Source organism: Cephus cinctus, unplaced genomic scaffold (genome assembly GCF_000341935.2).
Source record: "Cephus cinctus unplaced genomic scaffold, Ccin1 Ccin1_scaffold0029, whole genome shotgun sequence".
In the NCBI taxonomy this organism is placed as follows: Eukaryota; Metazoa; Arthropoda; class Insecta; order Hymenoptera; family Cephidae; genus Cephus; species Cephus cinctus.
The window spans coordinates 420,583-443,058 of record NW_014332776.1 but is presented as its reverse complement, the minus strand read 5'-3'; the positions used below and the strand labels follow the sequence as shown (position 1 = coordinate 443,058).

At 38.9% G+C, this 22,476-nt stretch overlaps 2 protein-coding genes across 6 annotated transcripts in view; one reads left to right on the top strand and one right to left on the bottom strand.

The window, feature by feature from the left end:
• The window catches only part of LOC107267500 (formin-like protein CG32138), a 31,949-nt gene extending 13,756 nt beyond the window's left edge, over positions 1-18,193 (bottom strand). Inside the window, exons 1-2 of one of the 3 annotated variants that reach the window (XM_015739314.2) lie at positions 17,654-18,193; positions 893-976 (exon numbers count right to left, since the gene is read on the bottom strand). In XM_015739314.2, coding sequence (XP_015594800.1) covers positions 893-976; positions 17,654-17,881 — 312 coding nt within the window. In that variant the 5' untranslated portion in view covers positions 17,882-18,193. The remainder of the gene's footprint in view (positions 1-892; positions 977-17,653) is intronic. The other 2 variants (XM_015739330.2, XM_015739320.2) reach the window with 2 other exon arrangements.
• Positions 18,194-18,380: 187 nt separating this feature from the next.
• LOC107268052 lies at positions 18,381-22,053 on the top strand. Of its 3 annotated transcripts, XM_025084958.1 has the most exons (5): positions 18,381-18,399; positions 19,424-19,494; positions 19,631-20,031; positions 20,161-20,307; positions 20,378-22,053. In XM_025084958.1, exons 1-5 carry the CDS (start codon positions 18,383-18,385, stop codon positions 20,381-20,383), a joined length of 642 nt encoding a protein of 213 aa, XP_024940726.1. In that variant the 5' UTR covers positions 18,381-18,382; the 3' UTR covers positions 20,384-22,053. The 3 variants fall into 3 exon arrangements, with proteins under 3 accessions (XP_024940726.1, XP_024940714.1, XP_024940719.1); XM_025084946.1 differs by having other exon boundaries at positions 20,161-22,053; XM_025084951.1 differs by lacking the exon at positions 18,381-18,399 and adding an exon at positions 18,498-18,526 and having other exon boundaries at positions 20,161-22,053.
• The last annotated feature ends 423 nt before the right edge of the window (positions 22,054-22,476 follow it).

Sequence of the window (22,476 nt, the reverse complement as noted above, 5' to 3'; positions counted from 1 at the left end):
TTTTTTTTTTTTTTTTTTTTTTTTTTTTTTTTTTTTTTTTTTTTTTCTAAAGATCACAGAAAAAACTTAAGCAGACATTTCGTTAATAAAATTATAATATTTCCTTAAAAAACATCTAAAAGCACAGAAATTTCATAGCTTCCATTGAAATTCAACGCCTCCCTAACATTTCTACTGCGTTAAATACAAGCTTCGACCCCTTTAACCCGCAGGCATCAAATACAATTTTACTCCAGTCTAGAGCGACCGACAACCCCGAGTGTAATTCCCACTCGAGACAGCCTTTACCATTGCAGCCCGCAGTCTTCGTAATTTCCCGTGTGTAAAACCGCTCATGCGCAGCCATAACGATTAAGATAGTTTTTCTCTATCACAGAATATTTTTAGTTTTGAATCTCGCGCGCATTTCAAAGTTCAAAATAATTCGCGGAAAGCACCTGCCCCGTAGGATTACGATACTTGGATGAATTGACGTATGAAAAAAAAGTTAAGAGAAGAAAAAATAAGACAAAGGAAAGAAATAGGAAAGATCATAACGAAGGAACATCCTATGCATTGGCCTATACGTTTTAATATATCCACTATATCCATATATGTACTGTTGCATATATTTACGCCCTACGTGTGGAATGCCATAAATATAGTAGTCTAGATTAATAAAGTTATCAGCACGCACTACTATTGAGTTGTCACACTGTACTACGTAGCACCCACGTTTTTGCATTGAACTAGTACACGGAACTATAATCATGGGATTACAGAAGAGTGACATATGTATTTTCTTATAACTCTCGGTCAGTCTATTCAATTTGCTCGAGAAGACTTGCTGCGCGTTAAAGGCATACGCTAACGATAATGTATCATCTATATTATATACATTGACTATACTCACTTGATCGCAAATGATGTCCCATTTTTTCTCATTGTCATACTGCTTCAAGAGCTTTGCCTTGTCCGGCGGCAAATCCATTGAAGCCTGTAAAAAAAAAAAAAGAATTAAAAGATAGTAAATAACAAGACATAATTGATTAGTGACAGAAGACGATGCAAAGCACGACCTGCTGCAGCGATTAGGGTCATCAAGATCATTTCTAAACCGAGATTTCACGGGTGTCCAATAAATTTTAATCGTGCGTACATAAAGTATGTAAGCACAAGCAAAATAAGACACAGAGGACTTTGTCACTGTTTTCATTTGACTCGGTCGATGATTTTGTTCTTTTTGAACAAAAACGTACAAAAGCATCAACACGATGATTTCATTGTTAGGATTACTCTCGTGCGTCTCTCGACGATCCCGCTTAAGGAATGAATCATTGTGCATAAATTAATGTATAATCCACACGACTCCTGACACAGACGAGACAAACTGTGTAGCCGTATAAATATTTCCTTCGGCAAAGACCAAGGCTGGACGTCCCTGAAGTAATTCGATTAATGGACGAGTTTCGAATTTCGCGCCAATTCTCCAATATCGTTCCGTTATAACAGAAGGAACATGAAACTCGACGAGACAGTTCCTCCCTATTGGAAACCCTATGTGATAACTGGAATAACAAATTTCTGAGTAACGAACTCGTGACAGATGTCTGGTACACTTATAATGGCTCAAGGGGATCCAACATTAATTGTATAATTTGATAGGATGATATAAATTAGAAAATTATTCTATTACCTCCTTGCTATTCAATATAACGTATGACGTCACGGCGTATTAAATCGCTCATTGTCAGTGCATACAAGGTTGTCGGATCGCCTGCGAAGTACAACAGAATCTGATGTATACCTTGGTAACTGTTATCGTATCATTATAATTTGACGATTTCAATAGCAAATGATCGTTATATTTATCATTGATCGACTGATCGTCGTTATACGTGCGCATTAAAAAATCTATTATAGAAATCAATTCCAATAAGGGCGAACCGAAAGAGGCGTCGTTGGTCAATATTTTTTTTTCTTCTCCTCTTACGTATTGTCTGCTAACGAGTATGTTGCAACAACAGTAACAATGGCGGCGAGAAAAAAAATATTTTACAGATCGATATAGATAGAGGACGAAGAATATTTCATTTCGATGACACCGAGCCACTGTAACTGGTAACAAAGTATCGATAGCAGTGTGTGTGTGTAGGTATCGAGATCATCTCTCTTGCTCTCTTTTATTTTCTTTCGTTCTCTTTTTCCTTGAGATCAGCCGAGAGATCGGAATGTCGCCGGTGAAATGTGCTTGGCGCCGCCCACGCCGTTCGTGGCATAAGTCGGCGTCATCGTCATTAATTCTCGTGCGGGCGAAGTAAAAAGTGCAATGACGTTGGCAGTGGCTTTGGCGCCTGTAATAGCTGGATTTAGAAAATCGGTATACATGGAGATCGACAGACTCGTGTTGCGGGAAGAGTAAATTGAGGAAACAGTAAGTAGATGGTAAATTATCAAATGTCTTTATTCGTTTGCTTACGTATCGTTCGTGATGACCTCGTCATGAATTTGTCTGGGTGACGTCATCTTTTGAAAAATTACACGAATAAAGTTCTTCTTTTTCCCCGAATACTTTCCCGCTTTATACCGACTTTACACGTGTTCGAGACGTCTATATTGAGAAACTGATTTTTTCGGGAAAATAACGTTTAGGAAGTTTATTCAGAAATAGGAATTTTTGAAAAAAACGATAGGGAGCCGTCTCGACCGGTGAACAGTTGAATTTCGAAGACCGGTATATACATAGATCGACAACTATGAACTTAGAAAAAAAAAATAATTCGTTGGAAAATTACGAAATGACTTTTCTACTTCGGTATGCACAATGTGCAAATAATAATAATAGACTAGCGGATGCGGAAGTCGCGGGCGCGTGACGTCATCAAACAATGGCTAACCTAGATGATTCACTGAAACAGTAAAAGTTTGTCCGCTGCCAATAGCGCTGATAAAAAATGACTTCGACCAAATCTTTAAGTACAAAGTCAGTGAAACTGGCTTTATATAAAGTTTACGATACATTGTCAAATGAAGATTCGCACGTGTATATTAATATGGTCGTATGGAGAAAGTGCGGGAATCAAGCGTGGGTAAATCACGTGGAACCAATTGATCTCTATAAGGTATCTAATTAATTATTTTTAATTGACTCGATATATTCAACCCACGCACGTGAGTTTCGCGCTATCGAAGATAAAAAAGTTATTATTAATAAAATTCGTTAAGAGTATAGAAGTCTCCAGGTTTACGCGTTCGGCAAGTTTAATCGTCTTCTTGGTATATATATGACTCAACTGTTGATCGACACAGGACTACAAGAATAACAAAAGGGGATGAAGGGTAAACGAAAGAAAAATATCAGACAGATTTCAGGCCTATAGTACAACTAAGCTTAGGCCATCTATAACTCAACGAAAAATGTGTCGAGCGTCTGACACTCTATTAGAGTTCCCATGATGCACTTAGCGAGCGAAATAAGAGACTAAGGGAAACGGAGTAGCTGCCAATTGCCTGAATCGATGATAAAGTAAGAATCGATAACACGCTATGACGGCGAGGCGTAAAAATCATTAAAGTATCAAAAAAAAATTACAAATCCACATAAAAGTTCCTCTACAGCTACACTGACTTTATGTACCGTGACGTTGACTGATGTTTTATCTATTAACGATTAACGTTACAGAACCTTAAAATGTCCCTGAGGACGCAAAAACAAGATAACACAATTAAAATCGTATTTGACGTTCCCCTATGTGTTTAGATATAACTATGATTGTGGGAATAAGATTTTTGTAAATTGTAAATTATCAATTGAAAATCAATAAATTAAATCGTCATTTATCACAGATTAAATGCTCGGCTGCATCAGGTGGGGAATTTCTGATGCAATCTAAGAAATACCTTGACTCGCGTTTGCCCTAGATAACGTCACAGACCGCAACCGTACTGTGATTAAACGCCATTGCGAAAAGCGTCTTTCTCTTTAAGGCTGGTTCGCAGCACAGCGATCCGTGAACTACAGGATATAGACGTTATGCAGTGTATGTGGAGTGATCGAAGAAAGCGCAGCGAACTGGTTAGCTATATTGACGTTGAGAGAAAGAAAAAAATTGCACGGCCAATCGTGACGCGCAGGATATCGTGTGGACCTTCGGAGTCAAACGTAATCACAGACTTTCCCTCGAATACAATAAAAATCGATTGCACCGAGTTTCTCTATACAACGTTCAACATCAATTCTCACTTGTGTTTGTCATCGTTCTCGTGCCGTGCTGGACCTTGAAATACAGTTTGCAGCAACGACAAAACCTTCGACGAAAGAAACGTGCCCGTGCATAATGCCGATCCGCCTGTTACTCGTAAAACTCACTTAGTAATTTTTCGATGACTTCCACGAAAGTGACCCTGCCATCTTTTTTTCTTCAAATTTATGCACCTTACGTTAAGTGAATAACTCAGATTTCTTTAACCGTGAGAAACGCTCTCGTAGGGCCTTCGTGATAACACAGAAGGGCAGCTCGAAGCTCGTATCGTATATTTGAAGAATGCATTAATTTGTATTGCTATTATATTGACCTTGAAAAAAAAAAGTTGCACAAGATAAGAAATGAATAAAATTTGGATGCGAGTAGTGCGCAAAATGGGTAAAATAAAATTTTTCCGAAATTTACAATAATAAAGAGAGCGACGATAACCTAAAAATTTTAACAATTATTATGTCTCGTATAAATAAAAAAATTATTACACCAACGTCATAGTGCATCCTGCAGCACGGTGCATCAAGTTCTACGACCGTTGCTGCACCCTTACATTTTCTCCGTGGGCCACGTAGCTGACGCAGGCGACAATCGGTATCTCGAAGGTGGGAGATATGGGAAAGAAGAGAAAGATAAGGACAACCATGAACCAAGAGGTCAAAGATTCATTGCAGTTTGCATTGCGAATGTCAAGATGATGTATCGAAACAAAGTAAAAGATTCAGAAAAAAAAAAACGATCAACTATTGTATAATCGCGACAGACAAAACCACGTGACAGACGAACCAGAACAATGTACTGTAACAATAGTGATTAACTATTCTCAAAATTGACCCCGAGAATCAGCAGCCGCGCCCATGCTGTTTCCTCCTATCTCGAGCTTTGTTTTCAATGCAGCGACAATCGATACGCGTGCACGTATACAACACACCGTACAGTAACGACCGTACTATCGCGTACTGCAGGGTTCACCACACCCAGTTTCACGGCCAATTCCGAAACAGCCTCGTAGATGCCCTCAGGATAAACAAACCGTATCAATTCCCCTAGTACTTAGGAGTTGCACCCAAATAATAACATCCGAATGCAGACAACGAATTTCAACGAAAAAAAAAGTTTTACCAAAATTACTAAAAAAAAAATCCGATACAGTCCCCTGCCATACGTAACTTTTTCACACTTAAAAATAATACGTATTCATATAATCATATAATTTATGATTATACGTTAGGACGCACTACAGTGTAACCAAAATGGCAAAGAAAAAGTTATTTCGTAATATAAAATATTGTCATGTGGTATTTTACAGTCTTTGATCTATTGGTAAATGTAATTTTGAATCACTATACATTTCGCGCCACTGGCCACTTCCTGTGTCGCCTATTGGAAGGATAGCAGTTACGTTGATTCCCTGCACAAGTGGTCTGCATATAGGTGCAGCTGTGTTTCTATACTAGGTGGAGTACGTACAATGGCGAATGATGCGTACATACAGATGGTACGAGGAACACTGTAGGTTACACAGAGGGAGAGAGAGAGAGAGAGAGAGAGAGAGAGAGAGAGAGAGAGAGTCGCTCATCATAGTAAACAGCAATTATATACATTTTAGGATTATACCACGAGTGAGAGTGAGACGGATATAGAAAATGTGTACTTGTAAATGGTGGATGGGTGGCGCGAAGCTGAATAGAAAGTCAGGGATAAAATATCCGCATTGAAGCAACCCTTATCGCCTGGAGGCAACGTCTTGAAGGGCAATAAATAATACAGGGAACGTAGCTCTTATCGTGTAAAGACCAGCCCTTCTTCATGTGCCAATTAAATTACCGTATCAATTATCCTTGGCGAGCGAGCATTAATTGAAACCTCGTTATACTCAGCAGCTTGTTGAATCCCTAAAGGAGGGGGATGTCGAACCTAAAAAATTCCTCCCTCGTAAATAGAGAGAGAGAGAGAGAGAGAGAGAGAGAGAGAGAGAGAGAGAGAGAGAGAGAAACTTGCTATCAAAGAAACACGTCAATACATTTACAGTCGTATTAAAACGGTTTTAACGAAACGAACTCTCGGCATTTATGCTTGAGCGTCGAAGGGTTCTACGTCGTCCCGACGCAGACAAGTACAAATGAAACGGAGGGTTGCATTCAGACAGCCCTTGAATCGCTGACGGTATTGATAAATTAGACGGAAACTCCTGAAGCGGAAAACGCAGACGGTCGTACAGGATATCTGTTAAAATTGAATTTTACGAGAAAAAATTTTGAAAATTTTACATAAATAAAATATTCAAAAACCCTCTTGCGATAGAAAAATTTATACGTAATTTTTTGTCCAAAAATAATTAAATTTTTTAGACATTTTTTATTTATATGTATTTTCGCATTAGAATCTACACGGGATTTGATATAGGGTCTCTTTTACTGTATGATCTTATAGCTAGGCGATGAAGAATTGAAAAACTAATTGAAAAGGTGATCAAGTATAAAACTAAGAAGTTTCAGTATAATTTCGATATCAAGATGAATGATTGGTATACCCTTATAGATGATGAGATATATAGATATACATATCCCGATACTCGACGAGAGTTCTCATTATCGATCGTATCCTCGCTTTATGCTAATACGAGGTTAATTACAAGCTTCTTCTTCTTGGCCGTGGCGAAAAGTGCGTACGACGCGCACGCATCGTTTAATAAGCGACTAGGATGGAGTACACATCCAGGCACGTATCAAGTTACTGGTACGACGGGTGGTATTATATACGTAGAAACGAACGGGGGCAACGTACGACGGAATCGGCATAGCCGTAAACAAACGGTACAGCTTCGACCATGCACGACAGTCATGAATGCGAGAAATCAATGAATTAATATAGAAGTCAACAAGTACGAAAATCAGAAGCGCGGGAATTATCATAAATTTGAATTTATGACGATGTACGAAAAGAAACGAAATACGAAGAAGGATCACTGATGACTTAGAAAAACAAAGGGAATTATTATCATTCAATTTTATAATAAAATAGACATTTGAGGTAAACGTCGATTCGTACTTTGATCATCAAAATATTAAAACTGTAATCTTACTTGGAAAACTCGTTAATATTGCGATTTCGTTGAGTCAAAGTTTTTTTGAAAGAACAAAAAAAAAATGATTACAAAATACGTGGTATGCTGTTACATTGATTGGGACTAATTATAATATTTAGGCGATACGTTGAACTAGCTAATTATTAATTAGTTTTAATATCTCTCACAGATAGTCTCGTTGGACGTTGTTAAACTTTCGTTTTTAATAGCCCCAAGAGAAAGTCTCTATAATAAAACAGGGTAATCAGAGTGTCCTTAATTATTTAAATGATACGTACAGTCAGTTTAAATATTAAAAAACAAGAGATTATACCTATATACGTATGTCTCAATTTTCAAGTCTCTCTCAAGTGCCTTCGTCAGCTGGTCTCAATTCGTTAATTATATTATTATTATTGGACCATTAAGTGACCGTAGTTATCAGGTTAATTGAGGTTAGAACTGAGAACTTTGTCACTTGACGTACGCAGCCGTATGTCCGTATGACAAGATTGAATGGAATTTCGAAAAAATAATTGCTAGCAGTCCTTTTGTTAAATATAAAAAAAAAAGTATTGTGATTTTATTATTATAATATAAATATATATATATACTGATACGACGAAAATATATAATCCACTATACCAGGAATTCAATGGACGAGGCTAAAATACTATTAATTCTTCACTGTCGCGACGAAAGACGATAAGAATCACTTTCCGAGGGTATTCTGCGACCACAGAGAATAAAACTTATTACACAGCCGAAGGGTGATCATAAATGGTAAGCTGTTTAATGCCGGCCTTGACTCGGAGGATGAAAGCGAACTGCGTATATGGTTGCAGGGTCGAGACCAGCGAGACTTTGGTAAGAGAGGGCGATTACGTTGCAGGTTAATTCGCGTATAACCCGATTGTACGTTAATTTCATTGGTGCCCATTGGATTGGAACAGCAAGAAGAAATAATTGTGACGCGTGTACAAGAAGATATAATATTTCTAAAAATGAAGATCTATTGCCAACCATATTTTTCCAATACCGTTTATACGAAAATAACCTAACCTGATAGTGAACAGTGCAAAATTGAAAAAAAAAAGGAACCATCAGTGCACGTGATTATGAATGGCGCCTCGTAAAACAATAATAACGTATTTTCTTAGAGACAGATACAAATCGAGAGTTACTCATCGACGAACACGTCATTCGGGATAGTCTGAGCGTAGCGAGTTCCAAGGATATTCAAGAATTTCATTCTACAGAATGCAGCCATGCAATTCGTGGCTAGTCAAATGGGTTTTAAATGATATTCAATAAAATCCAGTAGAAAATTACAACAAGAAATTGACAGCATACGAGAACACTCAAATAGCATTTGAATGAACGAGCGTTGTCTAAAATTAAGTGACAGCGTCACGTGCACTCGAGTAGCGGACGATACGACGTCATCGGGCAACCTAACCTAAGAAACGTGAGGCGCTACAAAATTCGTCTGCATTCACAGCCTCGTAAGTTTTCTATCGCAATTCAACGTACACAATCAGACCGTGCACAGTAACAGTATTACACCTGTATTACCCCTATGGAGCTAGCGCCCCCGTTTTATTGTACAAATTTGAAATAGTCGGACCGAATTTAATTGTTGTCTTGTATTGATAAAAAAACTAAGATAAAAAAAATTTAGTATCCCCATGCATAATCTAAACCGTAAATCTATCTATAATAAATAATCTATATCAAAATATCAAATAATCTACATCTAATCATATCCTATAGTAATTTCACCCTAAATAAAGGTCCGAACAGTTTCTAAGTTTAAATAAAATCTCAAAGCTTCCACGAGTCATTCGTGATAGACGGTTAAAGATTACAATGAAATTTTTAATTAAGAAAAAAAAGCACAAGCTTATACCAATGCCTAAATATATTTATGGGAAATTACATCGATCGGCTTGTACTTGTGAGAGAGTTTCCGATGCGGATCGCTGAACCCTGAGTAAGGGTCGGGGTGCAGGTTAAGGGAGGTTATGGGCCTAGCGTTTTACCACCAGACGGAGCAAGAGGGGGCTGTTGGTGCATGCGTGTAAGACACGCGTGTCCCACACGGACGGACGAGCAGCAGACGAGCAGACGAGGGTGAATCGAGGGTGTAACGCCCGGTAGACAGACAGGAGCCCGATTGCTCGACTGGCTCGACCCATTGGTTACTAGACCCCAGCCAGGCAGGATCCTCTGAGTCTGGCTGGCCCTGGCATCATGGATTCACTCCAACCCTCGTCCTCACTGCGGATGAATAAACCCACGAAGCTAATGTTGTCAGGAGTGCCGTTATGTGGCTGAGGAGTGAGAGAGAGAGAGAGAGAGAGAGAGAGAGAGAGAGAGAGAGAGAGAGAGAGAGAGAGAGAGGGGGGGGGAGATAGAGGGGAGTACAATGAAGAGGCAGAGAGATATCGAAGGAGAGCAAGAGAGTAGACGAATAGGAGGGACGATAGAGAGAGAGAGTGAGAGAGATAAGGGAAAATCAAAAGAAAGAACACAAAGGGAACTACAAGGACTGAGAGAAAGACAGAGAAAATGGTGGGCTCCCCTATGGCTAGTGTAATGGAAATTTCATGTGGGTTCTGGTTACTCTCTTATACCGACCACTTCTTCTCTACGCGGGTCTTCCTGGATTATTTACTACCCACCAACCCTCGCGGCGGCCAACCCCTGCGCCCTGACTCCTCTTCTGATACCACCGACGAGAAAACGAGCTCGTCACTGTGGGTCTTCGTAGAATTTTTAAGCAGTCACGTGATTTCACCAGCCACCCTTTAGTATGGTATTTGATATACGCTTTTTTTATGATTCAGTTCAATGTGGTTCGGTTACTTCCGGTTTTCAATGGCTGTGTATTATTTTTGCACGGCCATATGCTGTTGTTCATGTTTCTTTACACTGGTAGTGTTTACGCTTAGAGACTGAGATGACGACGACCGTAAGGCACAGACTCAGCTCCCTGCGGACCGAATGATGTCACTACGTGGAATCGTTTAACCAATCAGTAAGAATCATCACTTTCTGGGAAACCATTGACTACGTCCAAGTATACGCGGTCTGTGACGTAATCCGTTGCAATGATAAAAGTTCGGAATCAAATCGTCTTGTCACGCCTAAAAGAAGTTACAATGTAAAAATCTTCGATTTTTATCAACAGTTTGGTTAATGGTACAAAAAAGATTTTATTTACACGTCAAAAATTCGTAATCGCAATATTCGTGATGTAAACAACAGATATGACCGATTCGGTAACAAGCAATGAAATCACTGTCAATGTCGAACATCACAAAATGTCCAAGGTTTCCTTTCGACTGAGAACTTATTAATTTCTTAGAACCGATAATACAAAATTAACGATCCACGAAATCCTCGTGGATCAGATATTCAATTAGCAAGTAATCGCAGTTGCGATCAGTCAGATATTCTCTTGAGACCCATAAAAACCCTGGACTATGATTCAATTATCGTGCCATTATATAATAAAAAATGTTTATTTCCCAATAGAGTAATATAAGAAACGAGATAAAATTATAAAAATTAAAAGCCTAAGCAATCATTATATTTGCATTTAAACGAAAGTACTAAGAGCTTATACACCTACTACTACTTTGTGTACCGTTGCACCCTATTAATAGAGAATACTTATGTTCGCGCCCGATATAGCAACTGCATGTGGTAGCTGCATTTAGCAGAGAGCGTGGAAGGCCGATAATAGAAATAGGACCTTTTTCTTTTGTATAGTCCCACAAGCCTCGTCCGTATGAGTTTCACTGTTCCTACGTGCCGGTCCACGTGTTCCACCGTTCCGTCACGATACACGCTTTCGTTCCAGTTTCGGTCCGTCCGCGTCCTCTAGTTCACGGCCAAATCTTGGCTACGAATGACACTGTGTACCCGCGGATGAGCGTACTAGGATTTATTTACAGTGCAGAAATAGCGACACGTGTTCGCCACTTGGCCACAGGCCATTTCGCACCCTTACTTTCGGTTCAGCCCCTTTGTTCGACTCAATGAAAATACCGGGGTTCGGTTCTGTTCGATTCTCCACTGATTCGATACCAGTTCCTGTCACTGTCAAATTCATTGACACTGTCGTTCCATCAAAATGCCATAAGCCATATGCATAGAAAGCATCAAGGCAGTTCTCATATGCCTGTTTCAAAATTGAGTTACAGTCGGTGAATCGACAATCATCGTAAACCGGTCGTACGTAAATGTATAGTGAAAAATTGTTAAAATACAAAAATTAAAATCACCTAACATTACAACTGACTGTAAGACTAGGAGCTTTACACTTTCTTAATCTAACAATCTATGCTGGGATTTAATTGGTCGGCAGTCGCCAGTGGAAACTACCATCGTAATCCACATCCTGTACACATATTAAATTCCCACCGATACATCCTGCAGATAGAGAACACAGTGAATAATGATTATTAGTCCTATTGGTCCCTGAAGTCGCATCCACGTTGGTGAACCTGGTCTGTTGAGGATAAGGGTCACGTCAAGGTGGATCGGTATCGCCGAATGGCACCGAGTCACGTGAGAACCGCTGTCGAGGACCGTCTAAATATAGAACCGGTAGTTTTATCTTTTCCTGGAGATATTTCAAGCAGACTGCCCAGCCAACCGGTCGGCCTACCCGTTTGGTGCATTGTTTAGGAATTGCACTATCGCCGGACTTCGGACCCGAATACACGATTCCTCGCGAAATAGCTCGTTGCACTGTCGATGACTTTACAGACTTTACAGAGAACCAGAACTTTACGGAGTTCATTGCTGGCTGACGTGTTTATTTGTCTGGTTATATCGAACGAGTCGTACGAAGTACGTCCAATATTGAACTCGTTTCATGGATATAGAAGACTGCGGGTTTACGTTGGGAAGGACGTTAATCAAAATGTGGATTAAGGCTTGAGTCTGGAAATTGACAGTCACTTATGAAAATATTTCAGGAAGATTATATAATCCTGGATTTGAGAAAAATATTGTATCTTCAAAACACGTCTACTGTTATCCACTGACATACTATCCATGCATCAATTTAATGAATCCATTCGCTTTTATGGGATTACGTAAAGCCTTGGTTGGCGACTGTTATTGTCTCTATGGATAGTGCTGTAGTGTTCCTATGAATACTATGAATTTTTATATACGAACTTGTGTACAATTTTCATGATACCCATCCTATTTCTAAATTTCCTACTAATAATGGCAGAGTATATTAATTCAAGTTACGCGGATACCAGGATGATTGTGAAAGGCACTTCGCGCCGCACTGGAGTTTAATTCGAATCCGTGCGAAAGCGACGCTCCCAACGAGGACGGCAGAAGCGTCGAATTTCAAGGAACTTGGCAATTCTCAAGAGCATAGAGTCACAGGAAAACGTCTGGTCTGATAGTTCTCTGGCAAGCACCGCAAATTACATAGACACAAGCCTATACCGGCACAACACGAAACAGCGCCATCTCTGAGGAATCCAAGTCTGCCAAAGCGTTTCGCGTCTTTTTACTCGACTATTCAATTGAATTGTTGCAACCAACAGTCGATTCCCAGGAGAGTCTTTTTTTAACGACATCAGGAAGCACCAAACATTGATAGGGTCCCAAAGATAAGCTGAGTTCCCATACAGATCCAAAAGCAAGCCTCAGTAATTTTCTATCCAACCAAATGAAAATAAAATGTCAAAAACCCGAACCGTGAAAGTTTAAATGAAAAAGTACAAGAATGAATATTAATTCGTACGAGAATGGACATAATAAAATTCCTCAGAGTTTCTACTACTCAAAGAAATTCCTGAGGATTTTGACCCAGGTCAAAGATCCACTTGGTCTTCTCCAAAGGTTGAGCCAAAGTAACAGTACAATCCTGTGTCACAGCTCGGAAAAACATTTTCCACGGACATTAACGAATGACAGAAGCGTCGTGTTTCGAGAAAGTTCGTGTGCGGGAAAGGTTCGTCCTTATTGAGCCAGGAGGCGCGTCGGAGCACGCCCCCTTGGCACGTTCGCAAGGACTGGCAAAGCCCCTGCCTTCGGCCGAGCTTCTTTTCTCAGACTCAATGCGCTCGACTCAAGTTATTCCAGTTGGCGTAGGGACACAAGGGGCCACGAGCACAGGACGAGGCATTGTCACGATGCCAAAAGTGCCCGATGGCGACGTTTGATTCATTCGTGAGAGCGCACCTCGTGACCGGGCCGGCAATCGGGCTCCTGCTATCAGCCAGTAGTGCCTATGCTAGCTGACTTGATAGCCAAGCTGAACTGATCGGTTGGGATAGCTGGAGTCTCGAATAAACCCCGTCGATGTCCGTGGGCTATCCCCGAGCCGACGGCAACGGAATGCTCATACTATAGGCTGTTAGCGCGCCGCTCGAAAACTAGCGCTGTCCTCATCCTCCGTGATACCTCCTGTACCTCTTTGGAGTAAGTCAGTGGTTCCCAACCTTTACCAATTAAATAGTCACTGCCTACTTGCGTATCGACCGTCTATGGGAACCTCTGGGATTTATCTCTTCGCGAGAGATTCGTGTCTTCGGATAATTCTGATTGTCAGTGATTCACGCACCAGAATAGGCAATTTCCCTTTCACTTTGCTTAATGCCGGCACTGCTACGTTGCCAAATCGTACTAGTGGTAGAGGTACACATTACTTTCATTGAAAAATTTTATTAATACCGAGCTAAGAATTAACTTATAAAATGTCCTTACAAAGTCCTATGCCGACGCATAAGCCTTCCGAGAATGGACGTATATCTATGATAGGATAAGAAGCTTTAAGTTTGCTCAGCGGATGATAGATCGTTCTGATAAACTCGTTACTTAGAACCTGACGTTAAACGGAAGCAGTACTGATGGTAAAAAGGATCTATTGAGATTTCTCTATAGAAAACGTTCTATTTATAGTATTTCAGTACTACATGTACTACGTAAGTCGTACGATTACTTTCAAGCTGCATAAGTACGTAAGGAATTGTTCTGCCGATCGGTTAACGTTACGATCGATCTTTTAATACGGCAAACGCATCAAGTCGCTAATACCTATTATCCAAATATACAGCAGCAGTCTGCTATTGATGTACTCGGGGTATATATAAATGATAAATAGTATTTTTAGTAACTCCTTGATTAGCTACCTCAAAATCTGCATTCTGCTAAGAAATCAGATCAACATACATTGAGCATATGTTACAAAGTGTCATATATATATATAAATTAACATTCCTCACTAGTTTGCTCCAATCTCTAAGAAAACATCTGTGTGACTAACGTGTCAAGTGTAAAAAAGTAAAATATTTATGTTCCCACGATCATCGTAAATTTCGAGCATCCCATAAATTGCGTCACGATTACACTGTCAATATTTGACCGTAAAGACATTATATCTGTAATACAGTTCAAGTAGCAAAAGAGTCAAGGACCCCGTAACACGTCCACGTGTTAAAAATAGATTAAATAACACGCGAATGACGATGATAAATTTTTAATGCAAACTCCAAACCATGTAAGTAACGTTAATTCAAAATTTTTGTCTCAAAAAAATATCAGGCACAAATTACAATTTTCGTATAATATCCTCAATGGGATCGAAGGAAAGGTCTAATCTTCTCTCAGGACTCATGACTAAAATGACTGTTCCTATGTACGATGAAACACGAGGATGATTCATAGAAGGCAGTAAATCGAAGAACCACCTCGAGTTTCCGGAGTCTGGATTGCCTCTGCTAAGATTACCGACGATGGAGACCCGGCATAAGAATTACTTTGGTCGTTAACTTAACACTTTTTCACCGAGCCATAATAGGAATACACATATTATTGATGGTTACGACTCTACTGATAAATGATCTCTGAATGCGGCTCATTATATTTCCGAATACCATCTAGGCATTACTACCAAAACAACTGGAGCAAAATTCAACGCAATTTATCCCGACAAGCATAAAAGTCTAATTACACTGACTGTAGAGGCTTTAGCCATTTTGGCGGGAAAGACAATAAATTTTAAATACCCTCGCTACCAGTAGCGTTAAACGTCAATGACTCGAGTAACGTGACAAGTGTTGAGACTCCTTGAACTTCGAGCTTCCTCTTGTCGGAGTATCGACGCATCCCGTTGCGTTAAAAATAGCATTCGATTCCACTAGAGCCGGTGGGCAACTGCTTTTTAACGAGCCTCCCCGAACAATGCGTACTTATCATAATTTAACATTCTTACGAGCGTCGACAGCCGCACGTTCCAGAAACCGGTCAGACATTTTCTATACTAGGTACCAGTTTTCTGTCTGGTTGGAATTATCGAATGAAACTAGGGAAAAGATTTTACAAGAATATATATACACATTGCTGGGGACAACGTATCGGCGCGTTAGAAAGCAACGTTGCCACAGGGTGTATTATCGTACGGTTATCTTGGTCTTGACCCGACTAAAATTACCATGATGCGTCCCTTTTATTGGGCTCACATTTCAAAGTGCACGCGTGCACATACGCATGTAGTACCTAACTACTTTACTCGCACGACCCTTGACTCCGTCTTTTTTAACGAGCACAATGAGCTCGGGATAGCAACGACAGACCAAAACAGAGACTACATTCATGGGTATTGAGTCCATTGAGTTATTGCTCGTTATTGATGCTGGAGGGAGGCTGGGCGAGTGTGTATGTACAGATATGCTCATGTCAAATACGCTCTTGAATATGTCTGCGTGAGACAGAGACAAGTCCAAAAAAAGAGAGAGAGAGAGAGAGAGAGAGAGAGAGAGAGAGAGAGAGAGAGAGAGAGAGAGAAGGAGAGAGAAGGAGATCGCGTAAGATGAGGGAACCATGTGAGAATCTGACGAATGAAGAGGAGTCATGGTACGGCAGAAGCAGATCTTGGACGAAGCTGATGGGTTCGGCGTAGCTGATGGTGCAGGGTGTAATGTAGAGCAGGGCAGGACAGAATGATGTACAGATGAAACTGCTAACTGAACGAGTCCATTGTTTTCATCGAATCCGTGTCTACGACGTCTCTGAGTCGTGTTTAATAAAGTACTGGTAGCAAAGTTTTTCACTGTCTTGGATGTGCATGAATATTATTATCCTACATCTCTAGAAAGTCCGATCGATCAGGTGTTGTAGGTAGGTATTCTTGACCCGTCCAGGGCTTAGCCGAGACGTTGTGTTAATTCACCAGGGACAATCGTAGAATCATTAATAATTAACGATCGGGGATCGATAAGTTGCTTGTTTATTTATTTGAGCCGGTATGTGTACCTGGAACCTGATGGTCAACCGTTATAAGAGTTATTGTAATTGTGAGCCTGTCTACAGAACTATTCAAGTATAGGTATTTGTTGTGCTATTGTTTTCTAATGTCATTTTTTTTGTTTAGATCAAATTTTAATATCCGTTACCAAAAGAGTGGTTGCTTTGGAATGTAGTGAAACTTCCCCACGCACTGTCAATCAATTCATAGAATAAGAAACGTGTGTTCCAAGCGAGTAAAGCTAAAAGGAAAAGCAAAAAAATCAGACTGATTGCCCACGCTCTCAATCACAAAGGAGTATTCTCTGCAATTGTAATAAAGCTTCTGGCGCTGATTGTTCTTTCATTCTTACTCTATATTTTGTATTGTTGCAGTACGTCCCGCGTGAAAATGATGGTAACGAAGTAAATTAGAATTTTAATTGAAGGCATTAGAAGCCTATATGGATTGCTGTTCTAAGCCAGCAAGGAAAGGTCACGAGAGTTCATCTGCAGCCTGTCGTAAGCATCGGAGCACACGTGTCGACACAGATCAACCTGCGACTAGTGTTCCCGTCAAGATAAACAGGGCAGCCTCCTTGGGAAGGCATCCCACGAGATGTTTCTCTGCTCCGTTCAATACGTCGTATATAATATTACAAGAGGCGTAATGACTATCCGCAGAACGGATATGCGGGCTTTCGAAAGTTCTCTCGCCATAACCACTATAACAATGTCATTATTTTCAATTTTATCGGAACATAAAAATAGCACATGGCGTCAACAATACAAGTACTCATGATCTTGGACATTTGTAATCTCTCAACTAATGAGATTCGTTTCTTTTTTAAGTTTTTCGTGTCAAGCAAGAATCCCATAAAGTCCACGCCCTTTCGTGCTTTTAGTCCATATCCCATATGAAAGAACATGACATTCCGTAAAAGCTCGTCCAACCAGGAATGTCAGGATACCTTGGATAAATGTAATGTCACCTAAAGATGACATCCTAAAGAGTATTCATTAACAAAACAGTAGTATTTCAACTATCTTGACAAACTGTGACTTGACGATATACTCTAAAACTCACCAAGACTTTAGTGAATCGTCTTTCCAGCTCTGTAGCGTCCGGCATCGGCTGCCGGGGTGCGCCACGGACGCTGCCGCTTCGTACATGCGGCCCGGTTAAACTGCCCATACCTAGGCTAGGTTGACAATACTGATGGCAATGGCCACCTTTGATGCCGGTAGCAACCCCTTCGCGAACTCCTGTGCCACTATCATTCTCGCTATTACCACGGCTTTGCACGATTCCCATTGTTTTCTGGTAAAGGGCTCTTGTTAACCACTGTTTTGATAATCCTCTACGTTCACTGTCACGCACTGGGAAATGTCAACGTCCCGTCATCGTCTACGAGGTTGTTGGCGGGTGCCTCGTCAACACGTGATTTTGGCATGCACGGTTATTATGTCAGTGGGAACGTGAGCGCGCCGGGCTGTGCAACAGGTATCAAGCCTTCCATCGCGAAACTGACTCGCGAACTCACGAACGTGCGCGCACCGATCACGAAGCACGCGAACTCCACTCCGAGCGTCCGTAGCAGCATCTGCCGTGTTGCTCTCGGCTTTCGACGTTCGTAGTTGGGTTGCGCATGCGTCTACGATGTCTGCGACATCTCGTGAGCATTACTGTGATCTAGGTTTAACACAAGTTTTTTCAAATATGGTACTCTTTGATTGTGGATACTGACCATCAGCAAAGGTATAGTCAGAGATGAGTAGGTTAGGTTAGTACTCATCTCTGGTATAGATAACAGTTATGACAACAATATTAAGGTCTTTAAATAGGAATAGTATGCTATGATTGAAGATATTTGTAGCTATTTAAATGAAGCAAATTATTATGAGAATGACGGGGAGGAATGCATCGAAAAATCTGTAGTTCAGCTTACAGAACTAGCTGGTGCATATCTTGATTCTTATTCTGTTTCTCTTGTATGAAATTGTTAGTGGACCGATTTTCGTGAAACCAATTTCATTTGGGCGTCGATGCGCCATCTCAGCGGAGGACCGTTGAACCATATCCAAGTTTTTAATTGGTCGAGTATTTGTATAATCGACCAATAAAAAATGTGGATGTGGCCCGACTGCCTTTCGCTCAGTTGATGAGTCGACACCCAAATAAAATTTGTTTCAAGAAAATCAGTCCACTGGCAATCTCCTTATTCATCTCTGAATGAACCTTTTATTCTTTATTATAGGAACCTTCATATCTTACTGTAGTGCTGGTTGTTATCTTTCTTATTCATTGTTATACAGTTGTTCCTGTTAGATTATATTGTTTTGTTGTACTTAGATGGTATTGAAAATGTTTTGACTTATCGAATTCAGAAAGAATTCTATTATTTATTAATCAAGGTTTTATACATATATATGTATACAGAAGTTTTATGAAGATCTATGTTTGCCATATTCTTTGATAGTTATTGTCTTATTTCCTATCAATCATTTTTATTATTGAACCGAATATCTGATATGAACTATTACCGGAGCTCAAATTTATTGAAAACCGTTGAACAAATTATACCATTAGGTTGCAATTTATGATTAGTTTATTGTATTCGTGTTAAGGGTAATTATTAACAATACGCCACGTCCTTCTGTAATACCTTGCATACCTGGGTAATTCGGTTTTCCAAAACCGTTAGCAAATACCTCTATAATGTTGCTTAGTACTGTTTAGTATCCTTTTTACAGTGAACGTGGAAGGATGTGTTAGAAGTCTGTGATATTCTATCATTTATTTCTTACGCTTATTTGTAATTTTATTTATAATAAGACGAGTTGTGCAAACTTACAGAGGATTTAAAATGCCGAAGTTGAATCTGGAATATTGTTCTCGATGGATCGAAACTGAATCGATTAATCGAGGTAAGGACGCATATAAATTCGAGATACAGAAGCGACGCCATTGACCACCATTGATTAAATATAAATAATATGGCAGCGTTCTGAAACGTTGTTATTGACAGAGTTAAAGTTGTTTGACGTTTTAATTCGATTTTAGGGTATTATCTGAGAAGAGTACAGATAGAAATGAGGAAATCACCTTTAAGTGCTCCAAGTGGTAGTGGGAGACGGGAAGGTTTCGGTTGGAATTCTCGTGAATCTTGCAACAGGACAGGTTATGGTCGTGTTAAAAATGACAACTACCAGTGTTTCACGCCAAACCAAAATCAAAGCCCACATCAGAAAGGTAGTGATGATTTTATTCCTCTGGGATTTAGCAGTCCACTATGTTCTCAGCAAAGACGCAGTAATGATTGGTACGGCTCTGGCGGTGATCGTAATCATCGAAACTCTGGAGGCTATAACCGTTATAAAAACAATTTTCACGGGAGTTCCAAATCAAATCTAAGCTGTTCTCCCTCTCCTTACAAGAATCAGTCTACACAACGACATAACAAGGTTTGTTTGTTAATGTTTCTCTAATATTCAGTTCGTCTGGCAAAAAGGTATGCTTATTTGTCATTTGTAGTTATGAAAAGGTATCATACAGTGTGTGAAGACATTAAGAATAAATATGCTTGTTTTTAGAATTTTCAGAAGGGTATTCATAGACAGATAAATATATCTACCTATGTCAATTTGGAATCTTTCCTTGAGGATCCGTGGGCAGATTTAACAAAAAACTTGCAAAGTTTGGAGTCAGATAACCAGTTGTCGGAGAAATGTTCAGCAAATGTGGGTAGTAATTGTAGTGATGTTGTAAGAACTGATGCTTCTTATATACCGTTAAACCTTCCTGAAACAGAATTGAATCAGGATATGTCAACAGTAACAGAAGAAAAAAATCAAAGTTGTACAAAATTGAATCCTGAAAGTATATAACAGAAGGAGTTGATTGTTTTATAGTGTAATATTGATTTTCATTATGTATTTTATATAATACTCATTTGTACATAGGTATTGCAAAGATCATACATTTTTATAAGAATTCAGAGTATTGAAGTTGTGTATCATTGTGGTCTTTAGGTACAAAAGAAAAGTTTTGGATTTAAATTGTTTCTGTATGGAAACTGGTGTCTCGCAGAATCATATCTAATAAACATAAGGCACACAACAGAAAAAATTATTTATCAGAATATATTTTCACATCGAGGCTGTGAAAAAAATGTTTGATTTGTATTTCTAACATGACCGTGCAATTTCTCTAATAATATACATGAATGTAATATGTATGTATTACACGTGTATAAATATATATATATATATATTATAGTATATGTAATATAGAAGTTAACAGTGGTATCTATGATACGAGTAACATAAAATTTGAATGTACTGGGTTCAGTGAAGAATCTTATCTAGACAAAGACTAGATTAATTTGCTTGTCACATTTGAATCGCAGAGTACCTATTTACTAAAGTACCACTTTGCATCTGATTATTATAACATGAGCAATACCTATCTGTCATTTAATTTTCAATAATTCGGCAAAGCAATTATAGCATAACAAATTTTAGTTTATGTAATTTCTTAATTTTGTAAAGAAAATTAACACGAAATATAGTCTTAGCAGTGCACACAACAATAAAATTATTGATATAAAGAAAGAGTAATCGTACTTATTGTTTGTCAAACTAGTTATTTAAATACTTGAGCCATTACTTCCCTATTTATATTTTGCACACAACTCACTTTAAATTATTAAACAATAATTAAAAAATATACAATATCAGAACAAATGTTCAGTCACTTTAAGCAAGTACAACGAAATCTTTCACGTTATTGCATCTAAAAAAGGATACAGGAAAATCTAAAATGTAATAAAATGTTACTTAAACGCCATAATATTTTAATAAATTCATTGGTACATTATAGCAATCTAATAAAGAGCGTTAAATATTCACCTGAACTCTTAGAAAAGTTTTAGTATGCGGGATAAGCTTTGTATGAAAAATGTTATTAGAGAAAAATTAACCATTTCGATAGTAATGTAGTGTATGATACGATACATACGATACATCGGTTAATTATTTAATATCTAACGAATTAATGGCCATTTTAATTACGATGTTGCGTCATAATTTATAAGCTTGCAACAAGAAACGTCTAAATTGGAAGGAATCATGCAAGTTTCTCTAAATATAGTGTATAAAAAGAGTGTCTTTCGACTATATAGCTTGGTATATTTTTACTTGTATAATGAGCTTATAGTTATTCTTACATTGACAGTTAGAGAGTAACGTCATTACTCGAATGCTGTACAAAATAGATCAGCATTGATCTTTAAAATTGTATTGACATAGCCATACCTTATTTTTGAAAATGGGAATATCACAATGTGGAGTTCCATGTCTTCTTCGGTATAATATTTTTCACTGTGAATCGAGTGAATCAATAATATCAATATCTTACAAACAATTTTGACAAATGTACGAGAAACAAAAAGAGAGAATAAAAAAGTTATTATGTCGTTCTCAGTATATTCTGCCTACTAATATTTAAATTTTAACTATTAAAGTCATATTGCACTCCTCTACCTTAGTAGAGTAGTTCAGTAGACATAAGTCGTAACGCTGCTTCCGACTACGATAGAGTTTCGTCGAGTGGCTACTTGAATAATTGATAATCGGTTCTCGAACCAATCAATACGATATCTACACCACGTGCAAATGAAGGTATTGCACTAGTTCGTAGTCGTATTGATAGTAATCAAAGTTAAGAGAAGGTCCGAGAACCTTTTTTTTTGTCCTAATTTCGTGAATCACCCTTACCTAGTTCTTCTATCAATTCAATCAGTTTTTCGCATGTGTTTCTCAATTATTTAAGAGTTTCGTTACTTATTATCCTCTGTGTCTTTATGCCTCTCTGTTGTTAAGGTGGTTTTGAGGAGAGGAGGAATTCTC